General features: G+C 40.4%; 1 protein-coding gene across 7 annotated transcripts in view; it reads right to left on the reverse strand.

Annotated features, from left to right (window-relative positions):
• Nucleotides 1-25,445, reverse strand: part of picalma (phosphatidylinositol binding clathrin assembly protein a) — a 51,010-nt gene that overhangs the window by 12,250 nt on the left and 13,315 nt on the right. For 4 of the 7 annotated variants that reach the window (XM_083986439.1, XM_083986438.1, XM_083986434.1 and 1 more), the window contains exons 3-19: nt 21,098-21,240; nt 20,262-20,337; nt 20,049-20,151; nt 19,858-19,951; nt 19,659-19,770; nt 19,133-19,239; nt 18,992-19,033; nt 16,445-16,530; nt 15,232-15,355; nt 14,503-14,630; nt 13,277-13,362; nt 10,889-11,038; nt 9,703-9,786; nt 4,468-4,578; nt 1,803-1,922; nt 925-955; nt 733-832 (exon numbers count right to left, since the gene is read on the reverse strand). In XM_083986439.1, coding sequence (XP_083842565.1) covers nt 733-832; nt 925-955; nt 1,803-1,922; nt 4,468-4,578; nt 9,703-9,786; nt 10,889-11,038; nt 13,277-13,362; nt 14,503-14,630; nt 15,232-15,355; nt 16,445-16,530; nt 18,992-19,033; nt 19,133-19,239; nt 19,659-19,770; nt 19,858-19,951; nt 20,049-20,151; nt 20,262-20,337; nt 21,098-21,240 — 1,697 coding nt within the window. Of the gene's footprint in view, nt 1-732; nt 833-924; nt 956-1,802; nt 1,923-4,467; nt 4,579-7,731; nt 7,807-9,702; nt 9,787-10,888; nt 11,039-13,276; nt 13,363-14,502; nt 14,631-15,231; nt 15,356-16,444; nt 16,531-18,991; nt 19,034-19,132; nt 19,240-19,658; nt 19,771-19,857; nt 19,952-20,048; nt 20,152-20,261; nt 20,338-21,097; nt 21,241-25,445 lie in introns of all 7 variants that reach the window. The other 3 variants (XM_083986440.1, XM_083986436.1, XM_083986437.1) reach the window with 3 other exon arrangements.

Below are 25,445 nucleotides of genomic sequence, written 5' to 3' on the forward strand. Positions count from 1 at the left end.
CTGCACTATTTTTTTTTAAATAAATAGACACAATTTTGTTACTAAATAAATATGTGATATTGCTTTTATGCAACAGTTTCAACAATTCCATCTAAGCATGGACAAATGTTTAAAACTCAATAAATGTGAAAAAGACACTTCAGTCATTCTGTCTTGCAAAGCAGACTGGAGTAGATCATGAGGATCCTTTGACCACCGACAGACTGAAGCAGAAATCATTAGGAATCAAATCGTTTTGAATCGAAAATCGATTTTGAATCGAATTGTAGCCCCAAAACATCAGAATTGATCTAATCGTGACACTTTCTTCCTTAGTGCATAAATTTCAAGAGGGTAGTGTTGACTCCGAATACGGTCATTGTGCACTCACCAGAAATGAAAATCGCGACATTTTGCCCCTAAGAAGTTGTAAATATTTACAAAATGCAACAGCTAGCGTTAGCTCAGTGGGTAACGTTAAGCTAGTGACAGTCAGCCACGGACACCACGCACCATACCGGCAATAATTCAGTCCAGACGGCTAAATTAACCCCAAAATTGGCTTCTATCCATTGACATATTGAGGGTGAGAGGCGTCAAGCGTTGCAAAACTCAACTTTTTGAAGTGTGCAAATTGGGACACAACATTAGACTTCTGTGGTCACCTAGATTCCTGTGTGACTGTGAAGGAGAACCAAACCAAACCAAAACAGAACAGAACAAACAGCTCAGACAGAGAGGTTAGAGCCGTACCATGGTCGCTGGGTTCCAGGTGGTGGAAGGAGCCGTCTTGGGTGTCCAGTTGTTTCCACCGGTCAGCCTCCTCTCACCAGGCTGACTCCAGTGAAGATCACTACAGCGGTAGAGAGAGGAGAGTAAAGGGTTAGTCCTGTTTAATATGCTGCACCATGGACGTCTGGTTAAACATTACCAGAGTTCACTCACTTCTTTGCTGTGCCGTTGCCAATCCCCAGATCTAAAGAGACAGGAGGACAGTAACGAATGAACAACACACCTACATTTACACTTTATTTGAGTCACTTTTTGTTAAAGGGATAGTTCAACATTTTGGCAAATTGGCCCATTGCCATAGCTGTAGGTTCGTTACCTTTAATTGTCGGTGCAAGCTATTTTTAGAACGGCGGCGCAGAGCCGTGAGCTGCTCAGAGCTACGCTACGGAGGCTCATGGGATTTCTTGGTTTCCTTCATCAAACTCATCAAATACACAATCCAACAACTCCACAACGCTCTGGTGGACAAGTTGTGACCTGCACATTCACCACGCTATGAGATAATAACACAACGTTACTAGACAGAGTTGTTTTAGAGGGAAATGCAGAGACTGCTTGATGAAAAACTGTCCCTGAAGGCAACACACATCAGCAGTTTTGCATGAAATTCCCTCTAAAACAACTCTGTGTGGTAACGTTGTGTTATTATCTCATAGTGTGGTGAATGTGCAGGTCACAACTTGTCCACCAGAGCGTTGTGGAGTTGTTGGATTGTGTATTTGATGAGTTTGATGAGGGAAACCAAGAAATTCCTTTAGCCTCCGTAGCGTAGCTCTGAGCAGCTCACAGCTCTGCTCCGCCGTTCTAAAAATAGCTTGCACCGACAACTAAAGGTAACGAACCTACTGCTATGACTATAGGGAATATGGCGATGGGCCAATTTGCCAAAATGTCTGACCATCCATTTAATGTCCATGCTTTCATTTTGAATATTTTATTGTTTTCCTTCCACCGTTTGGTCCAAATTTCAACTCTTTGAACGATCTGCTCGTTGTGCGATTGATTGAATGTATCCATAGGAGGGAACTTACTGCCAACAAGATTGGCCAGTGAGGAGTCGAGGTCACTGGACACTAGTTTGTTGGGCTGTTGGTTGTTCAGAGTCATGCCCTGATTGGGTGAGGATGCCACTGTGGGTTTGAGGAGGCCACCTAAAACATCTTAATCAAAGGGAGAGGCGCACAAAGGGAGAGGAGGGGGAAGGGAAGGGAGGCAGGGGAGGGGCCAGAACAGGTGAAGACACAATACAACACAAAAAGACAAACACATGACAGCACATAAAACACACACAGACACACACACACACATACAGAGAGAGGGTGGTGAGTGGATGTACAGTAAGCGGGGCTCACAGAGAAGAAGCACATCGAGCTAAGAGACTGTGTGAGAGGAATGTGTGTTGAGTCAACTCACCCAGTCATGCATATGCCATGCAACAAGCCAAGACCCCAGGGAGTGTGTTTTAACCCCGGGATGAGGGAAAAGAGACAAAATATATATATTATGAGTTTGAGTTTGTGAGCAGCTTGGAAAACAGTGAGGGTGTGTCAGAGATTCAAGGAGCTGAACGTAGCATCGAGTATCAATATATTCTTTGTCAAATTACTGTAACAATATGTTGTTGTAAATATGCTATAATAGTCGTGAAAGGGATAGTTCACCCAAAATTGAAATTTCACTCATTATCTCCTCCCCCTCATGTGGACTAAGGGCTGGGAGAAGTTTCAGAGTCCTCCGTGGCTTCTCTGAGTTACAGGGGGTCTCGGCGTAGCAGTGCATGTCCATATAACGGTTGCAAATGGATACCAACTGTCTTCGTAACAAAAAGACACACCAAAAAACATCCAAATACCTCCATGCTGCTCGTATGTAATGTCAGTCTTGTTCGTCCCGGTTCGTCAAATTTGGACGAACCGGGAAGAGGCGCTTCGAGAAGCTTCCTCTACAAACAAGCTTGAAATATAGACTTATTTAATTTTTTTCGGGACAATTTCGCATTTCGGGGCTTCAATACAAGACGGACATTACATAATAGCAGCATGGAGGTATTTGGATGTTTTTTGGTGTGTCTTTTTGTTACGAAGACAGTTGGTATCCATTTGCAACCGTTACATGGACATGCACTGCTACGCCGAGACCCCCTGTAACTCAGAGAAGCCACGGAGGACTCTGAAACTTCTCCCAGCCCTTAGTCCACATGAGGGTGAGGAGATAATTTCAATTTTGGGTGAACTATCCCTTTAACCTCCATCACACTCCAGTGGTACTGTTAGTCACACTGTTTATCTGAGTTAAGACACATTTCTGATTAATAGCAATTTGTCATTTTCTTTAAAAACAAAACAAAAACCCAAACATGTCAGTGTTACACAATGTTAAATGCAGTGGGAGGTCAGTGTTTCCACTCATGGGTTCATTTGGTGCTAATTAAATCCATGTCTATTCAGCCATTTATTTCTGTATTTCTGAAAAAAAAAATCAATCAGATTCATATCTTTAAAGAAAATAAGGATTCGCTATTTATTTTGTGACATCGTGTGCAAGTCCTTCTCGGTTGAAATGATTTCTATGGCCACAGAAAACAGACGACACACATGAAACAGCATCACTTTCAGTACCTGTGCATGCCAATAATAACTCTGATGAGACGGGAGAAGCACATGACATGAGGACAAATATTCAATGATGAGAAATACTCCATGTACATGTATCTTGTACTAGAGGTTCCACTTTCTGTCTTACATTCATGCCCTTTTGTTCTAGGGGTCTCGAAATGATTTTAAATTTAACATTAACTGAATTTGCACCACTGTTTTTATTAGATTACTCCATTGGCAATGTAAGAGGACTTGGCTTAGAAAATAAAAAATGATTAAAAACCAACTCTGAGTCTGGTTTTGCTCAAGTTTTCTGTCTCTTAGAATGAAGTTTTTCCTCCTACTTGTTGCCTTGTGCACTTGCACTGTAAATACATTTGTGAAGAGGAGGTCCAGACCTTCTCTATTTGTAAAGTGCCTTGAGATAACTTCGGCTGTGTAAAGAAAACTGACTGAAGGAGCTACGGGCCTGATCGACGTGTGTTCGCTTTCAGTAAAACTTGCAACCTGCATCTGAACAATAAGTTGGAGCTTGACATTATTCATTAGTTGTTGTAGGGGTTGGATCTATCCTCATGTGTGTGTGCTTGGACCAAATGTGTGTGTTTATCACAGTAATGGCAGCATTGCAATGGTGGAATTTGAGGGTTTCCTTTGTTTTCTGCACATTATGAGAATATATTTGACAATTAAAGATAAATAACATTATAATAGAATAGCTGGTACATTTACCAATTCATAAACAGAGCTCACTGAGACAAAAAAAAGAAGGATTTTCTCTACCAAAGCATCTCTTGGATAAGATCCTGGGCAAGTGTGTTAGTTATGAAGCATTATCATTCAAATTCAGAGTCTTTCACATTTCCCTTTTTATTTCTCCACATAACAAAAAGTCCTAATGAGGAGCTGGTGACTTGCTTGAAAGATCAGCCTTGTGCCATGTTAAATATTTGATGTGAGAATTGCTCAGAAACATTCACAGTCCACACAATCAGTACTTCTTCCACAGCCTCAACACAACACAGTCCACTGAGTCTGAGTAGGTGAAACCTGCTTGGAAATGTGTGAGGAATGAAGTCGTGTGTGTAGAGGAACTTACCTGAAGCATCCAGGTTGTTGGCATTGGTGTTGTTGCCGAACACAGAGTCAAAGTCGACGTTAAGGCCTCGTGAGTTCTGCGGCTGCTGCGGTGTCGGGGAGGCTGTGAACCCTGGAGATAGTCAAAGAAAAATCAATAATCAGGATCCAGATACTGAAGACCGAACACTTCTGTTTCTGCCAAGAAGACAACCAAAAAGTAGAAAAGTGACACTTGTAGACCATTTGTTTTTCAGTCATTGACAAAAAGCCACATTAACAGTTACATTAAAGGGATAGTAGCATTTTTTTTGTATGGGGTTGTATGATCTCCAGATAGCCCCTAAGTACTTTAATTGCAGTAGAAGACTCTCTGCACTCCTCCCGTTAGCAACGCCAGCCCATAGCCCTGCCCAGAGATTTACAACATACAGTGTTGTGAACAGACCCAAAGAAACGGCCTATTTTCGTGGCCTAAAAAAAAATACACAGTTCCATTGTTCGCTATAATATAATTTTTTCCAGCCCTTCAAAGTGCAGGAAAATCACAGTTTTTATTTGGACCTAACCAACTCACGTATCCCTCCGCCCAGGGTTAGCACCCGCCGATCAGCAGTTGGTTAGGTCCAAATAAAAACTGTGTTTTTCCTGCACTTTGAAGGGCTGGAAAAAATTATATTATAGCGAACAATGGAACTGTGTATTTTTTTTCAAGTAAAACCTCTTTTAGGCCGTGAAAATAGGCCGTTTCTTTGGGTCTGTTCACAACACTGTATGTTGTAAATCTCTGGGCAGGGCTATTATGGGCTGGCGTTGCTAACGGGAGGAGTGCAGAGAGTCTTCTACTGCAATTAAAGTACTTAGGGGCTATTTGTAGATCATACAACCACACTTTAAAAAAAAATGCTACTATCCCTTTAAACCACATTAGGCGATGAACAATATCAATATCTTAACCTTCTTTATGAGTAAACACCATTACAATATAGACAAATCAACAAAAGCTGTTCTCTTGCCCTTGTAGATAACTCAGTCTGAGTATAAACTTGCTTTTTTAAATGTGGCGTATCATTCTTCCATAAGGAAACCGCAGGCTGAGTCTGATAGCACCACATCCGCCAACAACCACTGGAGGGATATGATGCATGTCAAAACGCCTGCGTTTATTGTCTGTGTGTGATCTCTCTCTCTCTCTCTCTCTCTCTCACACACACAGACACACACACTATCTCTATCCGCTCAATGTGCCACGACGCTGTCCTCGTCCTTCCCAGCATCCACTCTCACCAAGGCTCAACAGGAGCTGCAGGTGCTCGTGTTAGAGCATGCCCCGACTACTGATGACACACTGGTCCGAAACCATTCATTTTGCTCTGGGAGACATTGAAAGGAACATTTGCATGTCTGTATGAAAGGGGTCTGGAAACTCTTTATACAACTTTTTAAATGATGTCTAAGAATTGTCAGTTCATATTACGAACGTGACTGTTTTCTGGGACTAAACTAACTAAAGCCATGTGATGTTCAAATCAAAAGAGACAAAGGACTGATTGTTAACTAATATGGAAACAAAAAATAGATAAGAGGAAAAAAAAAAAAATCTAAAATCCAATAACAACACTGGCAATAATATTGGCAATGTCGGTGCAAGCTATTTTTAGAATGGCAGAACAGAGCCGCAAGCTGCTCAGAGCTACGCTACGGAGGCTCATTATGGGATTTCTTGGTTTCCCTCATCAAACTCATCAATTACACAATCCAACAACTCCACAACGCTCTGGTGGACAAGTTGTGACCTGCACATTCACCACGCTATGAGATAATAACACAACGTTACCAGACAGAGTTGTTTTAGAGGGAAATACATGCAAAACTGCTGATACACGTTGCCTTCAGGGACAGTTTTTCATCAAGCAGTCTCTGTATATCAGGGATGCAAACGGGTCAGGACCAAAAAAGAGAGGAATTGTCTGGCGGGGGGGGAGGGGGGGGGCCTCACCATTAACAATATCACAGAAAAGTCCATTTCCAGTAGTTCAACCCCAACCAAGTATTGAGATGGACAGTTTTCAGAAGGCCAACATTTCTATATTAAAAATGCCTTAAAAAAATAAAAACCATTGCAATATTTCAATTTTGGAGATACTGATTTTTAGGTCTTCACTGAATGTTAGTCATAATTATTACTATTAAAATAAACTGAAGAAATAAAGACATGGGATTTAACATCCCATTCAGTGTGTAGGCCTAATGGACATATAGGCCTAGGCTATATAATGTTAGTTTCACTTTTTGAATTGAACACATTCTACATGGCGGAGGCGACATCTTCAGGGCTCACCTCTGAAACGGGGCAGAGCTCCGTGGGAAACACCTGCCTGACACCAAAGTCCTTCTCATATTGTAACGTCTCTGCTGACACAGCAACGTAGGGAACCGTGCATGTCCGCGGCGCACAGCTCCATGGACATGCACGGGGGGGAAAAACGGCGTCGCCGCTTTGGGTAACGTGCGTACATGTCGCGCGTCTACATTGGAGGTAGGCTAGTATAATCAGAAACCATGAATGAGTTCGCCTCACGTGATTGTCACCGTCAGCCTGTTAGAAAAACATTTTACTGAGCCGAGCTGAGCCGAGCTGAGACGCTGAGACGCTGAGACCCCCCCCCCCCCCTCAAAACAAAAACTCTTCGGATCTGAATGATTCACAAAAGTCACCTAATTGGTCATGAAATTGGTCATTTCGGCGCGCTGTTTGCATCCCTGGTATTTACCTCTAAAACAACTCTGTGTGGTAACGTTGTGTTATTATCTCATAGCGTGGTGAATGTGCAGGTCACAACTTGTCCACCAGAGCGTTGTGGAGTTGTTGGATTGTGTATTTGATGAGAGAAACCAAGACATCCCATGAGCCTCCGTAGCGTAGCTCTGAGCAGCTCACGGCTCTGCTCCACCGTTTTAAAAAATAGCTTGCACCGACAATTAAAGGTAACGAACCTACTGCTATGACTATAGGGATTATGGCAATGGGCCAATTTGCCAAAAATGTTGAACTATCCCTTTAAATTACAAAAAAAATTAAAAGTGTGTATCTGCGTGGTATCCGAGGCCACTGAAAGCACAGAAACTGGTGATCTGCGTTTCCTTGAATAAGCTAAAGATGAAGATGACTAAGAACCTTTGATAAGCATTTTTCCACTATTTCTTTCTGATATTTAATTAAAAAAAGAAAAGGATTTCTGATAAGGACTTGTAACATTGATCAACCTGGGTGTACTGTACCTACCTCTGAATAGACCAGCTACAGCAGGGGGCTCAGATTGGAAGAGGGTGGAGTAAGGGCTTGGCCCACAGAAGGAGTCTGACACACAGCAACAACAGCAGCAGCAGACGACAGACGACAGGCAACAGCGGAAACGCAAAGAACCAGACAGAGAGGGAAGAGGGAGGAAGAGGGGGGAGAAGATTATGTAGATATGACACCAGAAAAAACAGCAGTGAAAGAGCAGCGAGGAAGCCAAGCAACTGTGGGAATGGCTGCTTTTTTTTTTTACAGAGGAAAAACAAAGATCAGGATTTGCAGGACAAAAGCAGAGGAAGCCGCCACTCATCGCATGGCTAGTCTAAACAGAGGGGCACAAAAATTAAGGGCAGTACACAACTACAAGCACAAAACAATGCCGGCTCACACCCTGAAGGCTCGTAGGAAGCAGGGAGGGACGAGGGAGCGACATGATCAGGAGGGAAAGCTCTGGTTTCACTATACAGGGTATATACAGGAATCTTGAAGTTAATTCTAATACCCTTTTAAGACTTTTTCCAAGACCTTCTCAATATTTTTCAATACCTCACCGCCACTTCAAGCTGTAACCATTGGCATTTATATCAGTGACACTTTTAACGTAACCGTTTTAGTTTGTGATAAAGACTATAGACCACTATGATGCTACAGAATTCAAAATAGGCTGGGATAAGGCAAAGTTATCAAAAAAAAAGACAACAATCTTCTTTTCTTTTTAATGTACCAGTTCATCTTTGTTTTTGTTTTTAAATGAATAAATTCACACACTTTTACAATTTTTTTAGGACTCAAACTCTTGGACAGCTAATTCTGAAAAAAAAACCTTCACAATTTAAGACTTTATAAAGTCGTGAAAAGACTTTTTAATACTTTTTAAGGGTCTTAATTTTCCCCAAATTGATTTATCACCTTTTAATACTTTTCAAGACCCCGTGGATACCCTGTCAGTGACACTTTTAACGTAACAGTTTTAGTTTGTGATAAAGACTATAGACCACTATGATGCTACAGAATTCAAAATAGGCTGGGATAAGGCAAAGTTTATCCAAAAAAAACAAAACACATTGCTCCACTCTCAAAAAACAAAAACAACAATCTTCTTCTTCTTCTTTTTTATGTACCAGTTCATCTTTGTTTTTTGTTTTTAAATGAATAAATTCACACACTTTTACAATATTTTGTAGGACTCAAACTCTCGGACAGCTAATTCAGAAAAAAAACCTTCAAAATTTAAGACTTTATAAAGTTGTGAAAATACTTTTTACAGGGTTCCTACAGCTTAAGCCAAGTTAAATTTAAGACTTTTTAAGACTTTTTTAAAGCCACTTGAAATTAAATTTAAGACCGACTTCATGATAAACACAAATGCAGAAAAAAGAAAAAAGAAAAAAAACACCACATCAATTACATAGGGTTAGGGACAATTTGACCCACTTTCCTATGTGATCCAAGGTAAAGTGACTGCTACATGAACATTGGATTGTGTCTCTTTCCAGCTGTCCTTTCAAAATAAATGCATAAAAAGTCCGGAAAAAAAAAAACACTGACTCGGAGCTGGTGGCGGTGAGAAATTTAGCGTTGACGGTCGCCACTAACTTCTCTATGTCGAAATGTTACCAATTATTTTGAGATTTGAGACTAATTACAACCATAAAATACCACTTACCACGTGTTAACATTTTTAAGACTTTTGAAAAATTGATTTAAGACATTTTAATGCCAATTAAGGCCTTGTTTTTAGATTAATGAAGAATTTAATACCTTTTAAGACTTTTTAAGGATCCGTAAGAACCCTGTTTTAAGGGTCTTAATTTTCCCCAAATTGATTTATCACCTTTTAATACTTTTCAAGACCCCGCGGATGGATACCCTGCTATAAGAGACACCGAGCGGATGCGGATCCATTCACAGCAGCAGTCAAGAAGACAGTCGTCACAGTGTCAAACCATATAGTACCTGTGGTAAATGTCTGTATCTGTGCAGCAGTGTCAAGATCAGATGCCGGGGAAGAGCTGGAGTCAAAGCAGGGGGTGTAATGATCTAGACGAAAAAAAATGTGGCTGATAAAGATGGGACAGTCATGCATACAACAAAGAATCGTGGGCTTTGAAACATGAAACATCAACTGAAGAATGTTAAGAGATGAGAAAATAAACATTTGGAGCTCAGCCTTAGCTTAGTTAAGAAACAAATATTTGGAGTGGCGGGGCAGCATGCCAGATCTTTGATGAATGTGAAAAGTGTCATGAAGCTGAATGTTCTGACCGCCGCCGACCATAAAACCAGTTCAGGCATTTCCTCCGTTTCTTTCCCTACTGCGCTGAAATGCACTCGTCTACGCACTCACTCACTCTTTTTGAAATTACAGAGTGAAATCACCAGCAGCAAATCATCAACCAGAAAGATCTCAGAGACTTTCTTAAAAAGGGATAGTTCAACATTTTTGGCAAATTGGCCCATTGCCATAATCCCTATAGTCATAGCAGTAGGTCCGTTACCTTTAATTGTCGGTGCAAGCTATTTTTAGAACGGCGGAGCAGAGGCGCGAGCTGCTCAGAGCTACGCTACGGAGGCTCATTATGGGATTTCTTGGTTTCCCTCATTACAGTAAACTCATCAAATACACAATCCAACAACTCCAAAACGCTCTGGTGGACAAGTTGTGACCTGCACATTCACCACGCTATGAGATAATAACACAACGTTACCACACAGAGTTGTTTTAGAGGGAAATTCATGCAAAACCGCTGATGCACGTTGCCTTCAGGGACAGTTTTTCAGCTAGCACTCTCTGCATTTACCTCGAAACAAACTTATCATCTCCTAGCGTGGTGAATGTGCAGGTCACAACTTGTCCACCAGAGCGTTGTAGAGTTGTTGGATTGTGTATTTGATGAGTTTGATGAGGGAAACCAAGAAATCCCATTAGCCTCCGTAGCGTAGCTCTGAGCAGCTCACGGCTCTGCTCCGCCGTTCTAAAAACAGCTTGCACCAACAATTAAAGGTAACGAACCTACTGCTACGACTATAGGGATTATGGCAATGGGCCAATTTGCCAAAATGTTGAACTATCCCTTTAATTAAATAAACGAAAGGAAAGAAAGAAAGAAAGAAAAGAAGAGATGCAGCAAGACAATCCCACCGAACACTTCGTGGCTCGGTGTCCTAGAGGACAGACTGCCAGCGTCCGAGGACGCCGCGGACAGGTGGACATCGACAACAGGTAGTGTGATGAAAGGGTTTGAGTTTGGAATGGATTCCTCCACGGCTTCGACAGCGTAGGTGAAAGGATCTGAGTGGACAGAGGAGGAGGAGAAAAGAGGAGGACGAGAAAACAGAGGGGACAGACAGAGAGATTATGATGAAGAGGAGGGTGAGAAAGGTTAAAAAAAGAGAAGAAGTTAAGAAAAAGTTCATGCGCGATGATGACGTGCAAAGGGAGGGGAAACACCAGTGATGCAGGTGAGGAGGGTTAGACAGTGATAGGATGATGTCATGCACTCTGCTGCAATGCTCTGATTGGCCCAGATCTCAGGTCAGGTGATCGGCTTTATCAAGACCAGTTTTTAGTTCACAGGTTTTTTTTATTATCATCAGGACGGGCAGAGTTCAGCACGATAAAATGAGCTGCGTGTGTTTAGGTTTAGACTCTGTGTCAGCCTGAGGAAACTTGCATAATCTGTTTTGTGATTACATGCAGTTGAGTGCAAACTTGGAACAAGGCGTCCATATATGGTAATACAGATAATGTCATTATAAATCACTCCAAAGTCCATTTAAGAACAAGATTTTAAACTTAAACGTTTAAAATCTGGAGTTAATAAACATCCGGAGTGCATTGACTTGTATTTTGGATAAACTCTCTGCTGCATTACAAATGACAAACTCACTTCAGCTTACTTAAAATGAAAAAGCAATGAACTATGTGGCCTAATCTATTATCTAAAAATGACAAACACTTGTTGTTATGTGTGTCAACTATGGTATTTACACAATGTCTGATAGAGGGACTGAAGTGAAAAGCACACAGCATTATAAAGATATGAGATAAGGCTGCTGCTGGAACTAGGTCCAATGTTAGAGCTGCTCCCCAGCAAGGATTTATAAAGTCGCCTTAGAGTTGGCACTTGTAAATAAATGATGCATCAATTCTGGCTGGGTGGGGGCATCGTCCATATATTCACTGGTCATGTACTTGTGGTTCACTGATTCACACTTGATCTTAATCACAGTAGCAGCAGCTGCCCCGCAACATACTCCATTAATCCTGCAGCTTCTTTAACCTGTCTTTTTTTTTAATTATGTGCTACATGTTAACACCAGATTTGCAGACAGTCAAAGAGAATAAAACTTAAAGTGTCTTTGGGTCATAGCTCATCTATAGAAGTGTTTCTCCAACACGTCGCTCTGCCGTCCTTCTTATCATCTTAAGACAAGACTCGGTTTGTCTTGTTCTGTGAGGCGACTTGTGTTTCAGAGTGCAGTGAATCAGCTCACATCTCTGCTGATGCATCATTCAGCTCATTACTGGCTTTTTAGAGGACAGGCCTTCAATGTCTACATTGTGTACATTTTCTAAAGGGCTGTGTCAAAGGCAAATCATGCACAAGTGTTATCATGTACTTAAGGTACAGTGATGTTGTAGCAAAACATTCTGCAGCCACTTATATGTCAAACTTTTTTTCTTTTTTTTTTACCTTGTAACAAATAAATCAAGGTCTAACAGGCAAATGTAGGCGTATTGTTGTTTAAGCTGGTGCTAGTTCACAGCTACGTAAAACCAGTTCATATATATAGATATACAGTATATATACACACGGTTGCCCATCAAGTTTTTATTTATCTTTTTTTTTTACCTCTTCTCATGATTTATTCTTGATTTTATTATTTTTTGTTCAATCCCTTCCAAACGTATCACTGTGAAAATTAAACCACAATCAACCTTTGTAACATTAGATAGGTTTAAGTGGTATTCATTTTTAAGGAGAGGGGGTGGGAGTCTAGAAGTTTTACTTCTTCTCACTCCTTTTCGAATATGAATTTCTATATCTCATGTTAAATGTTTTGTCTTATTGTCTTTTTTTAAAAATATATATATATTCAAAATAAACTTCAATCAAATCAAAAACCTTTATAATAAGAATAGAGGAATGTGTCTGAAAATAAAATTATTCCAACTTCATGGGCAACCGTATGATCTGAGAACGTAAATGCAACATATGATTCACATATTTAATCAGTTATTGTATCTAATACTACGATAATGATATTACAATGTTCCCAGCCAGTGTTTGTAAAACATCTGCCCTTCATTTGCATGAGAAAGCAGAATGAGTAAGTTTGTGGGACGTTTGGCTGATGTTTTACATAAAAAGGTAAAACACCAACTGTGGTTGAAGATGTAAAGCCAACAAGCAGAGGGTGCTGGGTTTTAAATGGTCACCTTTAACAATACTTCTATTTAGATCTGAGTGTGTGTATGTGTGTGTTTGTAAGAGTGGAAGCAGCATGACGTGAGTGGAGCTCTGACCTCCCCATGTGTTGTTGGTGGAGAGAGGGAGCGGCTGCTGGAAAGCTGGCTGCAGATCCAGAAGGTCATTGGCTCCCTTGGACGTGCTGGAGGGAAACGAAGGGGACGGACCATTAATCAGTCACTCATTGACAAAACATTATTAGGTTTTCACCTCTGTTGCTATTAGAAGAAAGCAACACAACACAACACAACTGCAGCTCCTTGGCATCTCAGAATAACCTAAAAATAGTTGTTTTTTTTCCATTTTTCCTTCTGGTAGCAAAGTCTGTTGTGTTTACATACTTTATTATGTTGACCTTATTTGCATCAACAGCACAACAGTTTCATCTTTATTGCCTTGTCTTGTGCTGCCTATCAGTGCCACAGCAGCAGTGTCCCAGTTTCAGGACGGGATCAAAGTTTGATCTGATCTCTGAGAGCCAAGGTCCTGTGAAAGCATTTTCACAACACAGTTATTATGAAATAAACTACTCTACTTGTGTTTAAAATCGTCCCTCGAACTCATTTCATCAACATGAATCTACCAACACATCAGCCGACATAAAACACAATGAATTTATACTGTTTTGTTTTTCTTAAAATTTCAAAACTTCAGCTGAGAAACATTGACATTGTCTGATCTGATATTTAATTATTAACTGAACATTTTAACAAAACCTACAGTATATACAGCTCTGGAAAAAATAAAGAGACCACTCCAAAATATTTAATGAGGAAGAAATATTATAAATAAATACCGTAAATAAAAACACTGCTGCGATTGAAAATTGGGATTATTCCACCAATTTTGATTTCTAAACTCTTCCTAAGTTTAAAAAGTGGTGTTGTGTTGTTTTAAAATGAATATGAACTTGTTTTCTTTACATTATACAAGGTCTGAAAACACCAGATTTTTTTTGTTATTTTGACCTGTTGCCATTTTCTGGAAATAAATAAATGCTCTAAATGACAATATTTTTATTTCCAATTTGGGAGAAATTTTGTCAGTAGGTTATAGAATGAAACACAAGTGTTCATTTTACTCAAACACATAGCTATGAATAGTAAAACCAGAGGAACTGATCATTTTGAAGTGGTCTCTTTATTTTTTCCAGAGCTCTATATACAGTATAACTCTATATAAAACCATCTTCATCCATAGGTGCAAACATGTATCTGGTGTGACGCCCCAGTCAAGGCGTTTGGAGAAGCCATGGAGCTGCGTGCAGTTGCCGTGGACTCACCTGTTGGTGGAGCTGGGGGTGGAGAAGAGGTCGATGGCAGCAGTTGAGTTGATGGTTCCACCCACTGAGGAGATGGGGGAGGAGTCGGTGGTTGCTGCACCAGGATTCTTCTGGAGCTCCTTCAGACGCTGCTCCTTAAACAAATCGGAGTTTGTGTTACCAACAGGCTAATACTGATGGGTTTTTTTCTTTTCTTGCAAAGGTTTTATCATATTTTTCTGAAGACTGTTGGTTTAACTTTAGCTGCTCAAAGAAGACAGACAGGAAATTACGAGGAGAAAGCACAAAATAACAGGAATGTCTAAGCGCTTCAAAAATCTGTCACTACTGCTGTAGCTGAGCAGAAGGTGTTTTTTTTTGTTAATTGTTTTGTTTTTTTTCCATCCGATCACTTTTTGTGACCAAAACTACACAGAGCCTGCCATTATACAAATGAAATTCATTTGCAGATGTCAGTGGAGCTGCACACTGACATGCCAAACATAATCAGGACTAGAGTGAACACTGTGACACAAAGGCTGAGTATTGTTGCAGAAAAAAAGAAAAACACTCCCAAAGAAAGCAGCTTCCTCAACAGACTTCCCCAAAGCCAACGTCTCCCACCCGCTAAACCACAGCACAAAAATGTCAACTAAGGAGTTTGCAGTATGCAGCGCCCGCTGGGCAGAGCTGCTCTGGCCTGAAGAGACCCGAGTTCAAAGGAATGTATTTGGAGTCAGGAGAATGTACCTTTAATGCTTTTAGGCGAGACTGCTCTTCCTCCAGCGCCGCCTGTTTTTCCCTCTCGTCCACTCTGGTGAAGGAGATGCCCGTGTTGGCCAGAGAGGAGACGGCGTTGGACAGGGTGCTGGCCCTGGAGGAAGAAGGGACAGAGCCAGAAGACATGGGGTCAACACAGGAAAAACAACTGGACATCGGTATTCTTATCGCTTTATATCGCCTCACGGTGCCCAACACAAACCATGTTTCCATCCACTTGTCGATCAAATCATGTTAAGATCGATAAAAATATTAATGCGAATAAGTGTGAGACCTTCAAATCGAATAAAAAGTCGTGCGTAATGGCATCTTGTGCCGTTTCGCGATCATGTATCGAATTGTTTTCTTGCAATTTAAGGTGTTTCCATTCTCTTTTGCACAAAATCGCAAAATAGAAAATAGAAAAGTTACTGCGCTTATTTATTTTTATCTTTTTATACTGGTCATTATCTTGTGTTGTTTCTTTTCCTTTTGTATGTATCTGTACAGTATGTGGGCATGTGTATGTATGTTTGTATGTATGTATAATTAGTGTGTATAAGTAAATTATATTCATGATTTCGTAACATAAGATATGTTTAGACAAGGATCTTAGTTAGTCATGTTGTTGTCTAAATGTTGTCCATTGTCAATCTGTATCTGTTTATGCCTCATCTTTGTATAGTAGCGTGTATTCTGTGTATTTTATTACTTTTATGTTATGTGTAGGGACTACAGATGGAAATTAGCTGGGAGCTAAATCTGGTGCAACCATCTTTTCATTTTTTCCTTTAAATGATTAATGTAATTGCACATTGTCCCTTATTAAACTGAGTTTTACTTCTTCTCACTCCTTTTCGAATATGTATTCTATATTTCATGTTTAAATGTTTTGTCTTATTCTCTTTTTTATTATTTTATTTTCATATTCGGAATAAACACTAAAATCAATCAATCAATCAATCAATCAAAATCCAATGATATCGACCATATTAACTTTTTATCGATATTCATCATGACATTTAATCAAATTTTACTGTTTCCATAAGGCATTTTTTATTCGATGCGAATAAAAATGTGTGGATGGAAACATGGTTACAGTCATCTTGTTCTAAAACTATGACACATACATGACTAATAAATGAGAAAAAAAAAAAAAAAGAAGGTGAGTCAGATGTGGTGAGGAGAGACGGAGCAGACCTACCTGCTGGCTGCTGTCGAGTCTTTGACTTTCTTTCCCTCTAAAGAGGCCAGGTGCTGCTCCAGGGCGTCCAGCAGGCTGCTGGGGGCCTAGCACCAACGTCAGGGACACACATTAAGTTTCAAAGCCTCAAAAAAAAAAAACGTCTTCCGAGACAATAAAAAACGTTAAGGTTGGATCATGCCAAGTTATTGCCACAAATTCACACACACAGTCACAGAGTTACTCTCAAATACAGAGACAGAGAGAGAAAAGGTTTAGATACTTACACACACTGTGAACTGAGAATGGAGAGATAGCAGGAAGGGAAAATACAGAGAATAAAGGTGGTAACGGTCAAGATGCTGAGAAAACTCCTTCTGAAAAGCTAATTCTAGTTTGTGCGCTACTAAAAACACAACAAACGCCTCTAAATATCTATCATTAAGGTCGCTGCACTGAAACCCTTGATTCACACCTTTATTTGCTGTATAACGTGCAAGGTCAGAAGTTAGTGTGATGTCTGTGGGCTCATGCATGGCCTGGCCGCCGCCCGGCGTGCACAGCACTCGGTGTTAAAACTAGTCAGGCCTGAAGCCGCGGGGGGGTTAGCACTAGCAGCATGTGAAAAGACAACAATAAACCATGTTTGAAAGCTCTTGTAATGGGGGTCGCTAAACCAGTGGCACCACACAGAATAACCCTCTCTTTTAAATGAGGCTCAACACCTGTAAAAGTGGGCCGGGTGGAGTCACTGTCACAGAAATACAACAACTACACATTACACTACCAACAATATGTATAAGCTGTAAAGTACCACGCAAAGCAAACATTAGATCACCAATACTGATCAAAAAGTCTAATTTACTGGTGCTACAAACAGAAAATGAGCTGTGTAATTCCTCAGACTTTGAAAGGGTCTGTTCAGCCGCGTCGTGGATTTTAATGTTTTGTTGTAATGTCTCATACTGTAGTTAGGGATGTCATGATTATACAGTTTCTTGGTGCGATTATTGTCAGAGAAATAATCACGGTGTTACGACTATTATGCATTATTTCATTTTACAACACTATTAATGTGTAAAATCAAATATAGTCAAAATATAATTATATTACTCATTACAAGTATCTATCAATATATGACCAATTATTAATTCCCCAGGGGAAGTGTTAGAAATAAATTGTCATCTATACCAAATGTTTACATTTATTTTAACCGTTTTTTTTTTTTTTTGGGGGGGGGGGGGTTTGTTTAAATGACAGGCTACCATTTAATTTCCTACCAATTCAATGTTACATTAGTTAAATGGACCAGTATCTGAGGATTTACCTTTATTTTGGTGCACATCTGCCGATATGGTTCCAACATAATCTTTTTTGGGAAGTGACGGTAGTGACGGTAAATCTTTACGATTAATTAATTGTGACTTTTAATACTACGGTTAAAGGGACAACGAGGAGTTTCTATTCGGTTATAAAAAAGTCTCACATTAATGTGGATGAATCTACGTTACCCACACTTGTTAATGGGCCCATTTTCGATAAATATATCGTTTTGTCTCTATCGTTATTTTGTTATTTTAATTAATGGTGGAAATGCTGGTCGAGCCGACCAGCGTTTCCTTACTTTCGGTTTCGCGGACGCTCATGAGAATAACGCAGCGGTATCGCCGTTTATGGTCGGAACTACGACTGTAACTGAACCTCTTTGAACCTCTGACTTTAATTCTTGATGAATGAAAACATGAGTCTGTCTTGCGCCGGTCAAAGAATTTTACGGTGCACGGAGGCTCATAAATGTAGTGTGAAAACGCTTCGCTTTTCCAAAACTCCTCGTTGTCCCTTTAATTGTGAAAACGAGCAATTGTGACATCCTTACTACTCATAGTCTTGACAATGTAAAACCCAAATACACTGTGGGTGATTGAGAGGAAATATATCATATATTTGTGCTGCCCAGCCCACTAAAGTCTTGACAACTCGGCAGCATAGACAGACGATCTTTAATTCATCACAGGTCCAAGGTGAAAAGATCAGTGTTACTAGTTCACTATCCAAACAAAAAAGTGAAACATGGTCACAACCTTTCCATCTGTTCCTGAGTTATTGCTACTGTATATACATTAACACTATGATGTAGCAGTAAAGATGACCTTTGGTTTTTTAGATTTAAAAATGTCATCTCATCAATTTACCTACTGTGCATTAGAAGAAAAGACACCTTTGACCTCTGATCATAAAAGTGACCACTGACCATCTAATGCTCCATCATGAACCAACAGTATTTCTAGAGGGTGTGTCTGTTAAAGCAGATACTACTGTGCAATGACAGTAAGCTTGTAGCTGGTATTTTTAATAATTTGCCACTTGTGCGCTGTTTTCGTGACAAATCTATGCATGCTACAATATATATTCTAACAATATATATACACAATAATGCATTTAAATGCAGCTCCTCAAACTTTGGCCATTCTCTGCCTCTTAGTTAAAGAAAAGCCAGCAAAGAGGTGTGATGGGTGTCAAGTTAATGATTGTTATTTAAAGGGAGTGTCTTTAGATGAATAGACTTACCTGAGACAGATCTGGGATGTCCCCTCGATCGATTCCCACTTGCTGCAGGAAGAGAACAGGGAACATCAGAATGTGAATGAAAACACAGGAAAAAGACCTCTCTTAATGGTTTCAGGCTCATGTCCGATCCCCGGTCTTTACCTCTGCAACTTTGAGGAACTCCGAGATTCTCGTCATCCGTGTCAGGAATTTCTTGTAGATGTCGAGTCCCTCTTTGCACTGGACCTTCTTCATGTCAAAGTATTTCTCTGTATGAAAAGAAAGTGAATAAGACAGGAAAATAAACAAAAAGATTAGGATAGATAGATAAACACTTGTCATACGTTTAACACAACATATTCTCATGGGGATTTGGATGAAATTGTCTCAGCAGACGCTGAACAAGTAAATACTAAAATCCAGACTAATATCCCTCTTTTCATCAAAACTCTAGCTGTTCAACAATGGATAAATGCCAACAAATCTTATTTAAAGATAAATTCTGAGTCATCTGTACTCATTCTTTCTGGTTTTAACCACTTTCGCTGTCCATACATCCAACTGCATGGCCTATCAACTTTTTTTTCCTGCAATTTTCGTCGTCCTCTCCAGTTATAATGGACAGGACAGTATGGAAACCTTTACATGTTATATGTGAAGCTATGACAACACAGAAGCTTGTTGTTACCCAGGAGGTTGATAATGCCCTCATTGTAGGCAGCAAACAGTCGGATCGCATCTTTGAACAGAAGCATGAAGGCTGCGTTGATCACACCGTTGGTCAGTTCATTGGCATTGACCTGGAAGAAAAAGACAGGCAGAGGTGTTGAGTTTTAAATTCAACATCATAGCCAGCTGATACACTGCGATCAAATACACAAACTCACATTGAAGTCCAGTAACACATCCATCTGATTCTGGATGATGGGTATGGTCTTGAGGAGTTTCTCTGTGTTCATGGTTCTCATCAATCCATCAGATCTGTGGAGGAAAAAGAAAAAATGTGGGAAATTCTTATAATCTCAAAGTCATTAAATCAACGCAGAAACACATGTGTTTTAAATCTAAAGCCTCTTACCCTCTTTTCACTTTAGTGAAGTCAAAGGCAACTTGTCTGTAGGACACAGCCTTCTCATTCAGGTAGCGGCTGTACCTCCTTATGAATGTTGACATATCGTAGCCTGCATGACAAACACAGAAGGGAGGAGGTCACAAAAAGTGTCGTGGGACAATATTCACAGAGTATTTCAAAGCTTATTGCAGCACAAAGTGTGCAGTGTTGGTCGTATACCTTGTAAGCCACTTTTGTCCAAAAAATTGCTGAGGTTGAATAGCGTGTTCCTTGAAGCCAGATATTGTATAAATCTCTGCAAAAAAGAAAAAAAAATATGAGGAACCCCAATGATTGCACAAGCAGCGTTTACCACATGTGTACCAGTTAAACATTGTGCAATAAACAGCTTCAGTTGTAGGTTTGTAACATGTAGAGCAGTGGTTCTCAACTGGTGGGTCGGGACCCAAAAGTGGGTCGCGGACCCGTTCTGGATGGGTCGCGGACAGCTGGTCAAAAAAGTAAATAATATTTAATGCACATCTGATGTTGGACATGTCTTTTATTTTGAAAAATAACTTATTTTGAAAGGCACGCGAGACACGTGAACACATGCAGTTGTAATGGTCCTCCTCAGTTTCTTATTATTTGCTCCATTTGCTCTGAATGCTAATGTGGCCTGAATGCAGTGAAAATACCTTGTTTTGTGGGTCTTTATTTTGTGCAATTTGATATCTATTCACTTTTGTGAATATGCTCTGAATGCAGAGATGCATTAGAAGTCAAATATATCGTTTTGTTGGTCTCCATTTTGTGCAGTTTGATGTTTTTTTATTCACTTCCATACATGCAGTTGTCATGGTCCTCCTCAGTTTCATTCATGTGCTCTGAAATGCACTTTGCTCAACAAAGAGCAAAATTAGTTTTTAAAGGCTTTAAAAAAAAATTCTTGGTTTGAATTCTATAAAAGTGGGTCGTGACTTAATGACCATGGGAAAATGTGGAGCCCGAGTGAGACTAGTTGAGAACCCCTGATGTAGTGCACTACTCCCAGCAGCAGCAGCAGCATCTGATACCTCGTTGCCGTAGACCATCAGGTGGTGTGTGGCGGTGAGCGACTTGAAGACAACCACCCAGCTGGTGTTGGCGGTCCTCTCAAACAACGTGTCGGCCAGCTGAGGGATGTTCACATTCATCTCATTTGTGCATTGAATCAGGTCTAAAAGGGAAGAGAGAGAGAAGCAGGTATTGAGGCAAGGCAAGTTTATTTGTATGGCAGTTTGTCTTTACATAGCATCATAATAACATCTTCTGTCCTTAGACCCTCACATAAACGGAGGAAAACCTCCAAAGAAACTCCTTAACAGGGAAAAAAACCTGTGAAACCTCAGGGTGAGCGGCAATCAACGCGCATCGCCTCAGAGGAAACACACCAGTTTGTCGTTTGTTTCACTTCGTTTCAGAACGGTTGACCGTTTTCTCTCTCATCTGTTCATTTTCACCAGAGCGAGCTGAGCTGAGCTGAGCAGAATCGATAGAGCAGCGGAGGCCGGTGGTGAGTCAGAGTTCAGGTAAACAGAGAGGACAAACAGTTCCCGAACACTAAGGTATAGGAATGTGACAAACATGCTGCAAATGGATGTTTTTCATCATCGTGACCCCTGATCTGTTCTCTGGCTACTGAAAAAAAAAAATTTCAACAAAATATACTGAGGATGAATAAAGATAGATTCCAGTTTCATTCTGGTCTTTCTAGCTTGGGGATTATACTGCATATTAGGGATAGGGATGAATAAAGTATTCTCTACTCTCTATTCTATTCTATTAATATACAGAAAGTTAGGGATATTCAACTTTAGGTGAAATTTATGAAAAATGTAAGAAGTTCATGTTTCAGTGATATTAGGCTATATCATAAAAGTATAGGGCATTTAAGTAGAAGTATAGAATGGTTGTTTCTGTATCTCAAACAATTTATAGAAACAAAAGCTGACACTAGTGGTGTTAAAATCTCAATAACTCAGTGGTTCCCAACCTTTTTTGGCTCGTGACCCCATTTTGACGTCATAAATTTCTGGCGACCTGTCAATCAAGATGCACCAGCTCAGATATTTTTATATGCTGCATTTTATTTGAACTCTATTTATATTCGAGAAAGTGAAAGTATAGAATACAGTTGTTTAAGATTGTGTGTGGTGTTTTTAATCATAATAATTAGTTTAAAAAATATTTTAATCAGTAATTTTTTTTTATCAATTACTAGACTATCAGGCGACCCAACATGGGGTCCCGACCCCAAGGTTGGAAAACACTGCAGTAACTTGTCACGTGGCCAAAAGACGTCCACTAGGATGAAGACGACTGTTTCAATACAAACTGTCATTGAAGCAGAACATTTAGTGTTGATTCATGGATCAGTTGTTGTGATTTTTGTGGTTAATCACCTTGTTAGAGAACAGCACTGAGTTGGACATGTGTATTCAAAGGTTTAGAGAAGGTCAAATTAAATTCACCTGTAAAAGTTATAGTGCATTTTAGCCGAAAGCCCAATATCCCCAACTTTTTGTGACACACACACGGCATTAAATGTTCCTGTACCTTCCCTATATTAGAAATCTACAGAGCTCTACGAAGGCAACCTGCTTCGACGTCAGGTTGTAGGCTACTTCCTCATTCTCGGTACGCCCGCCTCCAGGGATCATCCCAAGACAAACTGAGGAACCAAAACAGCACCTCTGCTCTGCCACGTCGTTCTCTCAGAATCAACAGTGGGGAAAAAAAAAAAAAAAAAAAACTGGCACTGCAACACCGGTGTAATTCAAACAGCAGCAGCAGTTTGATTCAGTGTTGTTGAGACTGCGATGCACGGCGCTGTTGTAACAATGCTGAGTGAATACAGAAGCTGTGGACTCAACAACACGTCGGACAGGAGGCAGCGCCACAGCTTTGTTACGGCTGCAGCTGACGGGAGGCCCCCCCCGCCCCCCCGACCCCCCCATGGCTGCAGCCCTCAGTGTGTCTGTGATGATGATGATGATGATGGCTGCCATAATCTGTGTGGCTGCTGCATATCTATGGAGAGGACTGAAAGTGCAACCTTGTGCCGAAAAAAAGAGACGTTGTGCCCAGTTTCTACAGTTTATTTGCCCTTCATAAAGTTTGATTCATTAAGGATTAAAGATAATAGACTCTATGCTGTTATCATGGATGGACAGACAAGCTGATACTATAAAAACATGATGTGAAAGAAAACCGGCCTCTTCACATTTCAAAAGCAAGTGAAAACAGGAAAAGGAAGAAAATACTATAGCTTTTTTTTTTTTTTTTTTTTAGACAAAGTTATAACTACTTGTGACACTTTATTTCAGAAAATGAGATTATAAATTATCCACACAGTCTCTACCAATGACTTCAGCCTTACTTTTCATAAACAAATATAAGCCTCTGATTGGTGGACTGCCACGGCCGAGTGCCACCACCACCTGGCCTGAAGTGAAAGGTTGATGCCTCGCAGTTCCTCTTTCCATCAAGGTCATGGGACTGAACAATGACATCAGCCCCCTTCGCTATATATATCTTCATATACTGTCCCTTTTTAAACATGGATCCGGCCATGTTGTTGTTAAAGTGACTCTTCCTGATGCCACCTTTGCTTCCACGCTGGCTGGACCAAAGACAAAATCAGCATGAAGCTGCCCCAGACTGTAATATTAGACCTGGATCCAGAAGAGTGAGGGAAATGCAACAGCATCAGCATCCCACCATATGTCCATATGAACCTGTATGGAGCCACAAATTTAAAGAGATAGGCCAACATTTTTTTTTTCGTGTCTTGCCTCACTCCTGAGTCCATGACCAGCAGATAGACACCATCCTTTTGACTGTACGTGCAGTAACAAGGGAGATAGAGCCGTTATCACCCGTAATTAGCTTAGCTCAAACACTGGAAGTGTATGGGTAGTGTTAGCCTGCCTCCACCTAAAGTCATCAGAGAAACTCTTCAGCAACTCTAAACAGAAACCGGCGGGCCGATCTTCGTCTCAGAGCTGACAAAACTCTCCGGTAAGGCATCTTGAGCGGTCAAAACGGAGGAGGACGGAGGACGAGAGCGGTCAAAACGGAGGGTTCAAGCAAAGACACTTTATTTTGGTTCAAGCTAGCTACATCGAGGGTAGGTTAGCTTCCTATTTCAAAGTAAAAGCACAAATTCTATCGTCATGGTTTTCTGTATGTAAAGGGCAACGGGTGTTTTATTTTGTGAAAGTAACCGGAAGTGCGTTGGTCACAACGGCTAGCTTGAGTAGCGCCGAATTCATCCGAACAAAATTGTAAACAGCAGGTATTTAGACAAATTAACGACACACTGCTGATCTAAACGGCTACTTTCTCACCTAAACATGTTTGAAATGTCGATCAAGTGATATATTTACAGAGTTTAGAGCTAAAATGAAATCAGCTTCTGACTGCTGGTTTCAGCTCAGGTAGGAGGCAGGCTAACACTACCCATACACTTCCAGTGTTTGAGCTAAGCTAATTACGGCGATACGGCTCTATCTCCCTTGTTACTGCACGCACAGTCGAAAGGATGGTGTCTATCTGCTGGTCATGGACTCGGGAGTGAGGCAAGACACAAAGAAAAAAAAATGTTGGTGTATCCCTTTAATCTTTTATCTGAAGTGTAAGAGTGAATACTAAAAGAAATATATACAGGAAAAACTTAAAAAAACAAAAGCAGCCGGAGCCCTTTGTCTTAGTGTGACTTGTGAGCTCCAGAGTGGATACAGGCAGTATGACTGACTACATGATGACAAAGAAACACAAAGGAAGAGGTGATGCAATAAAATTCATGTGACTGAGCTGAAAAATCCTGAGTAAACAAGTGAATGAGCACTGGGATGTGATTCTAGTTATTCATATAATCAGATATTAACATTTTGAGGAGGTGGTACAGTAAATGAACATCTTCATTTTGTGCTCCTATAGAAAACCGTGCGACAGTCAGACAAACTGCTGACAAAGATCCCAGATATTAATATTCACAGCTATCAGGAGCCAAAGGGAGCTTGGCAGACAATGTAAATAAATATTTAAGTGAATTTGGTACTTGACTTGAGTTGTACAATCCAAGCCTCATAAGAGTAACATATATATTTCATTTTATATCCCTCATGTGTTTTATTGACTGTGTTGACTTTGTTTTTAGTTGTAACCATTAACTGTCAGAGGCGGTGGTGTTCCCCATTCAGGCCTGTTTACATGGGTGGTCTATGAATCCTTCTCAGTGTTTGCAGAACGCCACACAAAAGGCTTTTTTGCTTTTTTTACATACACAATAGACCACCCATGTGACAACAAAAGGCTTTTCAGATGTAACTGAAACTGCGGCTGTGGAGGGCACGAGCTCGCCACCGTCTTTCTCAACTG

Source organism: Trachurus trachurus (assembly GCF_905171665.1).
Source record: "Trachurus trachurus genome assembly, chromosome: 14".
In the NCBI taxonomy this organism is placed as follows: domain Eukaryota; kingdom Metazoa; phylum Chordata; class Actinopteri; order Carangiformes; family Carangidae; genus Trachurus; species Trachurus trachurus.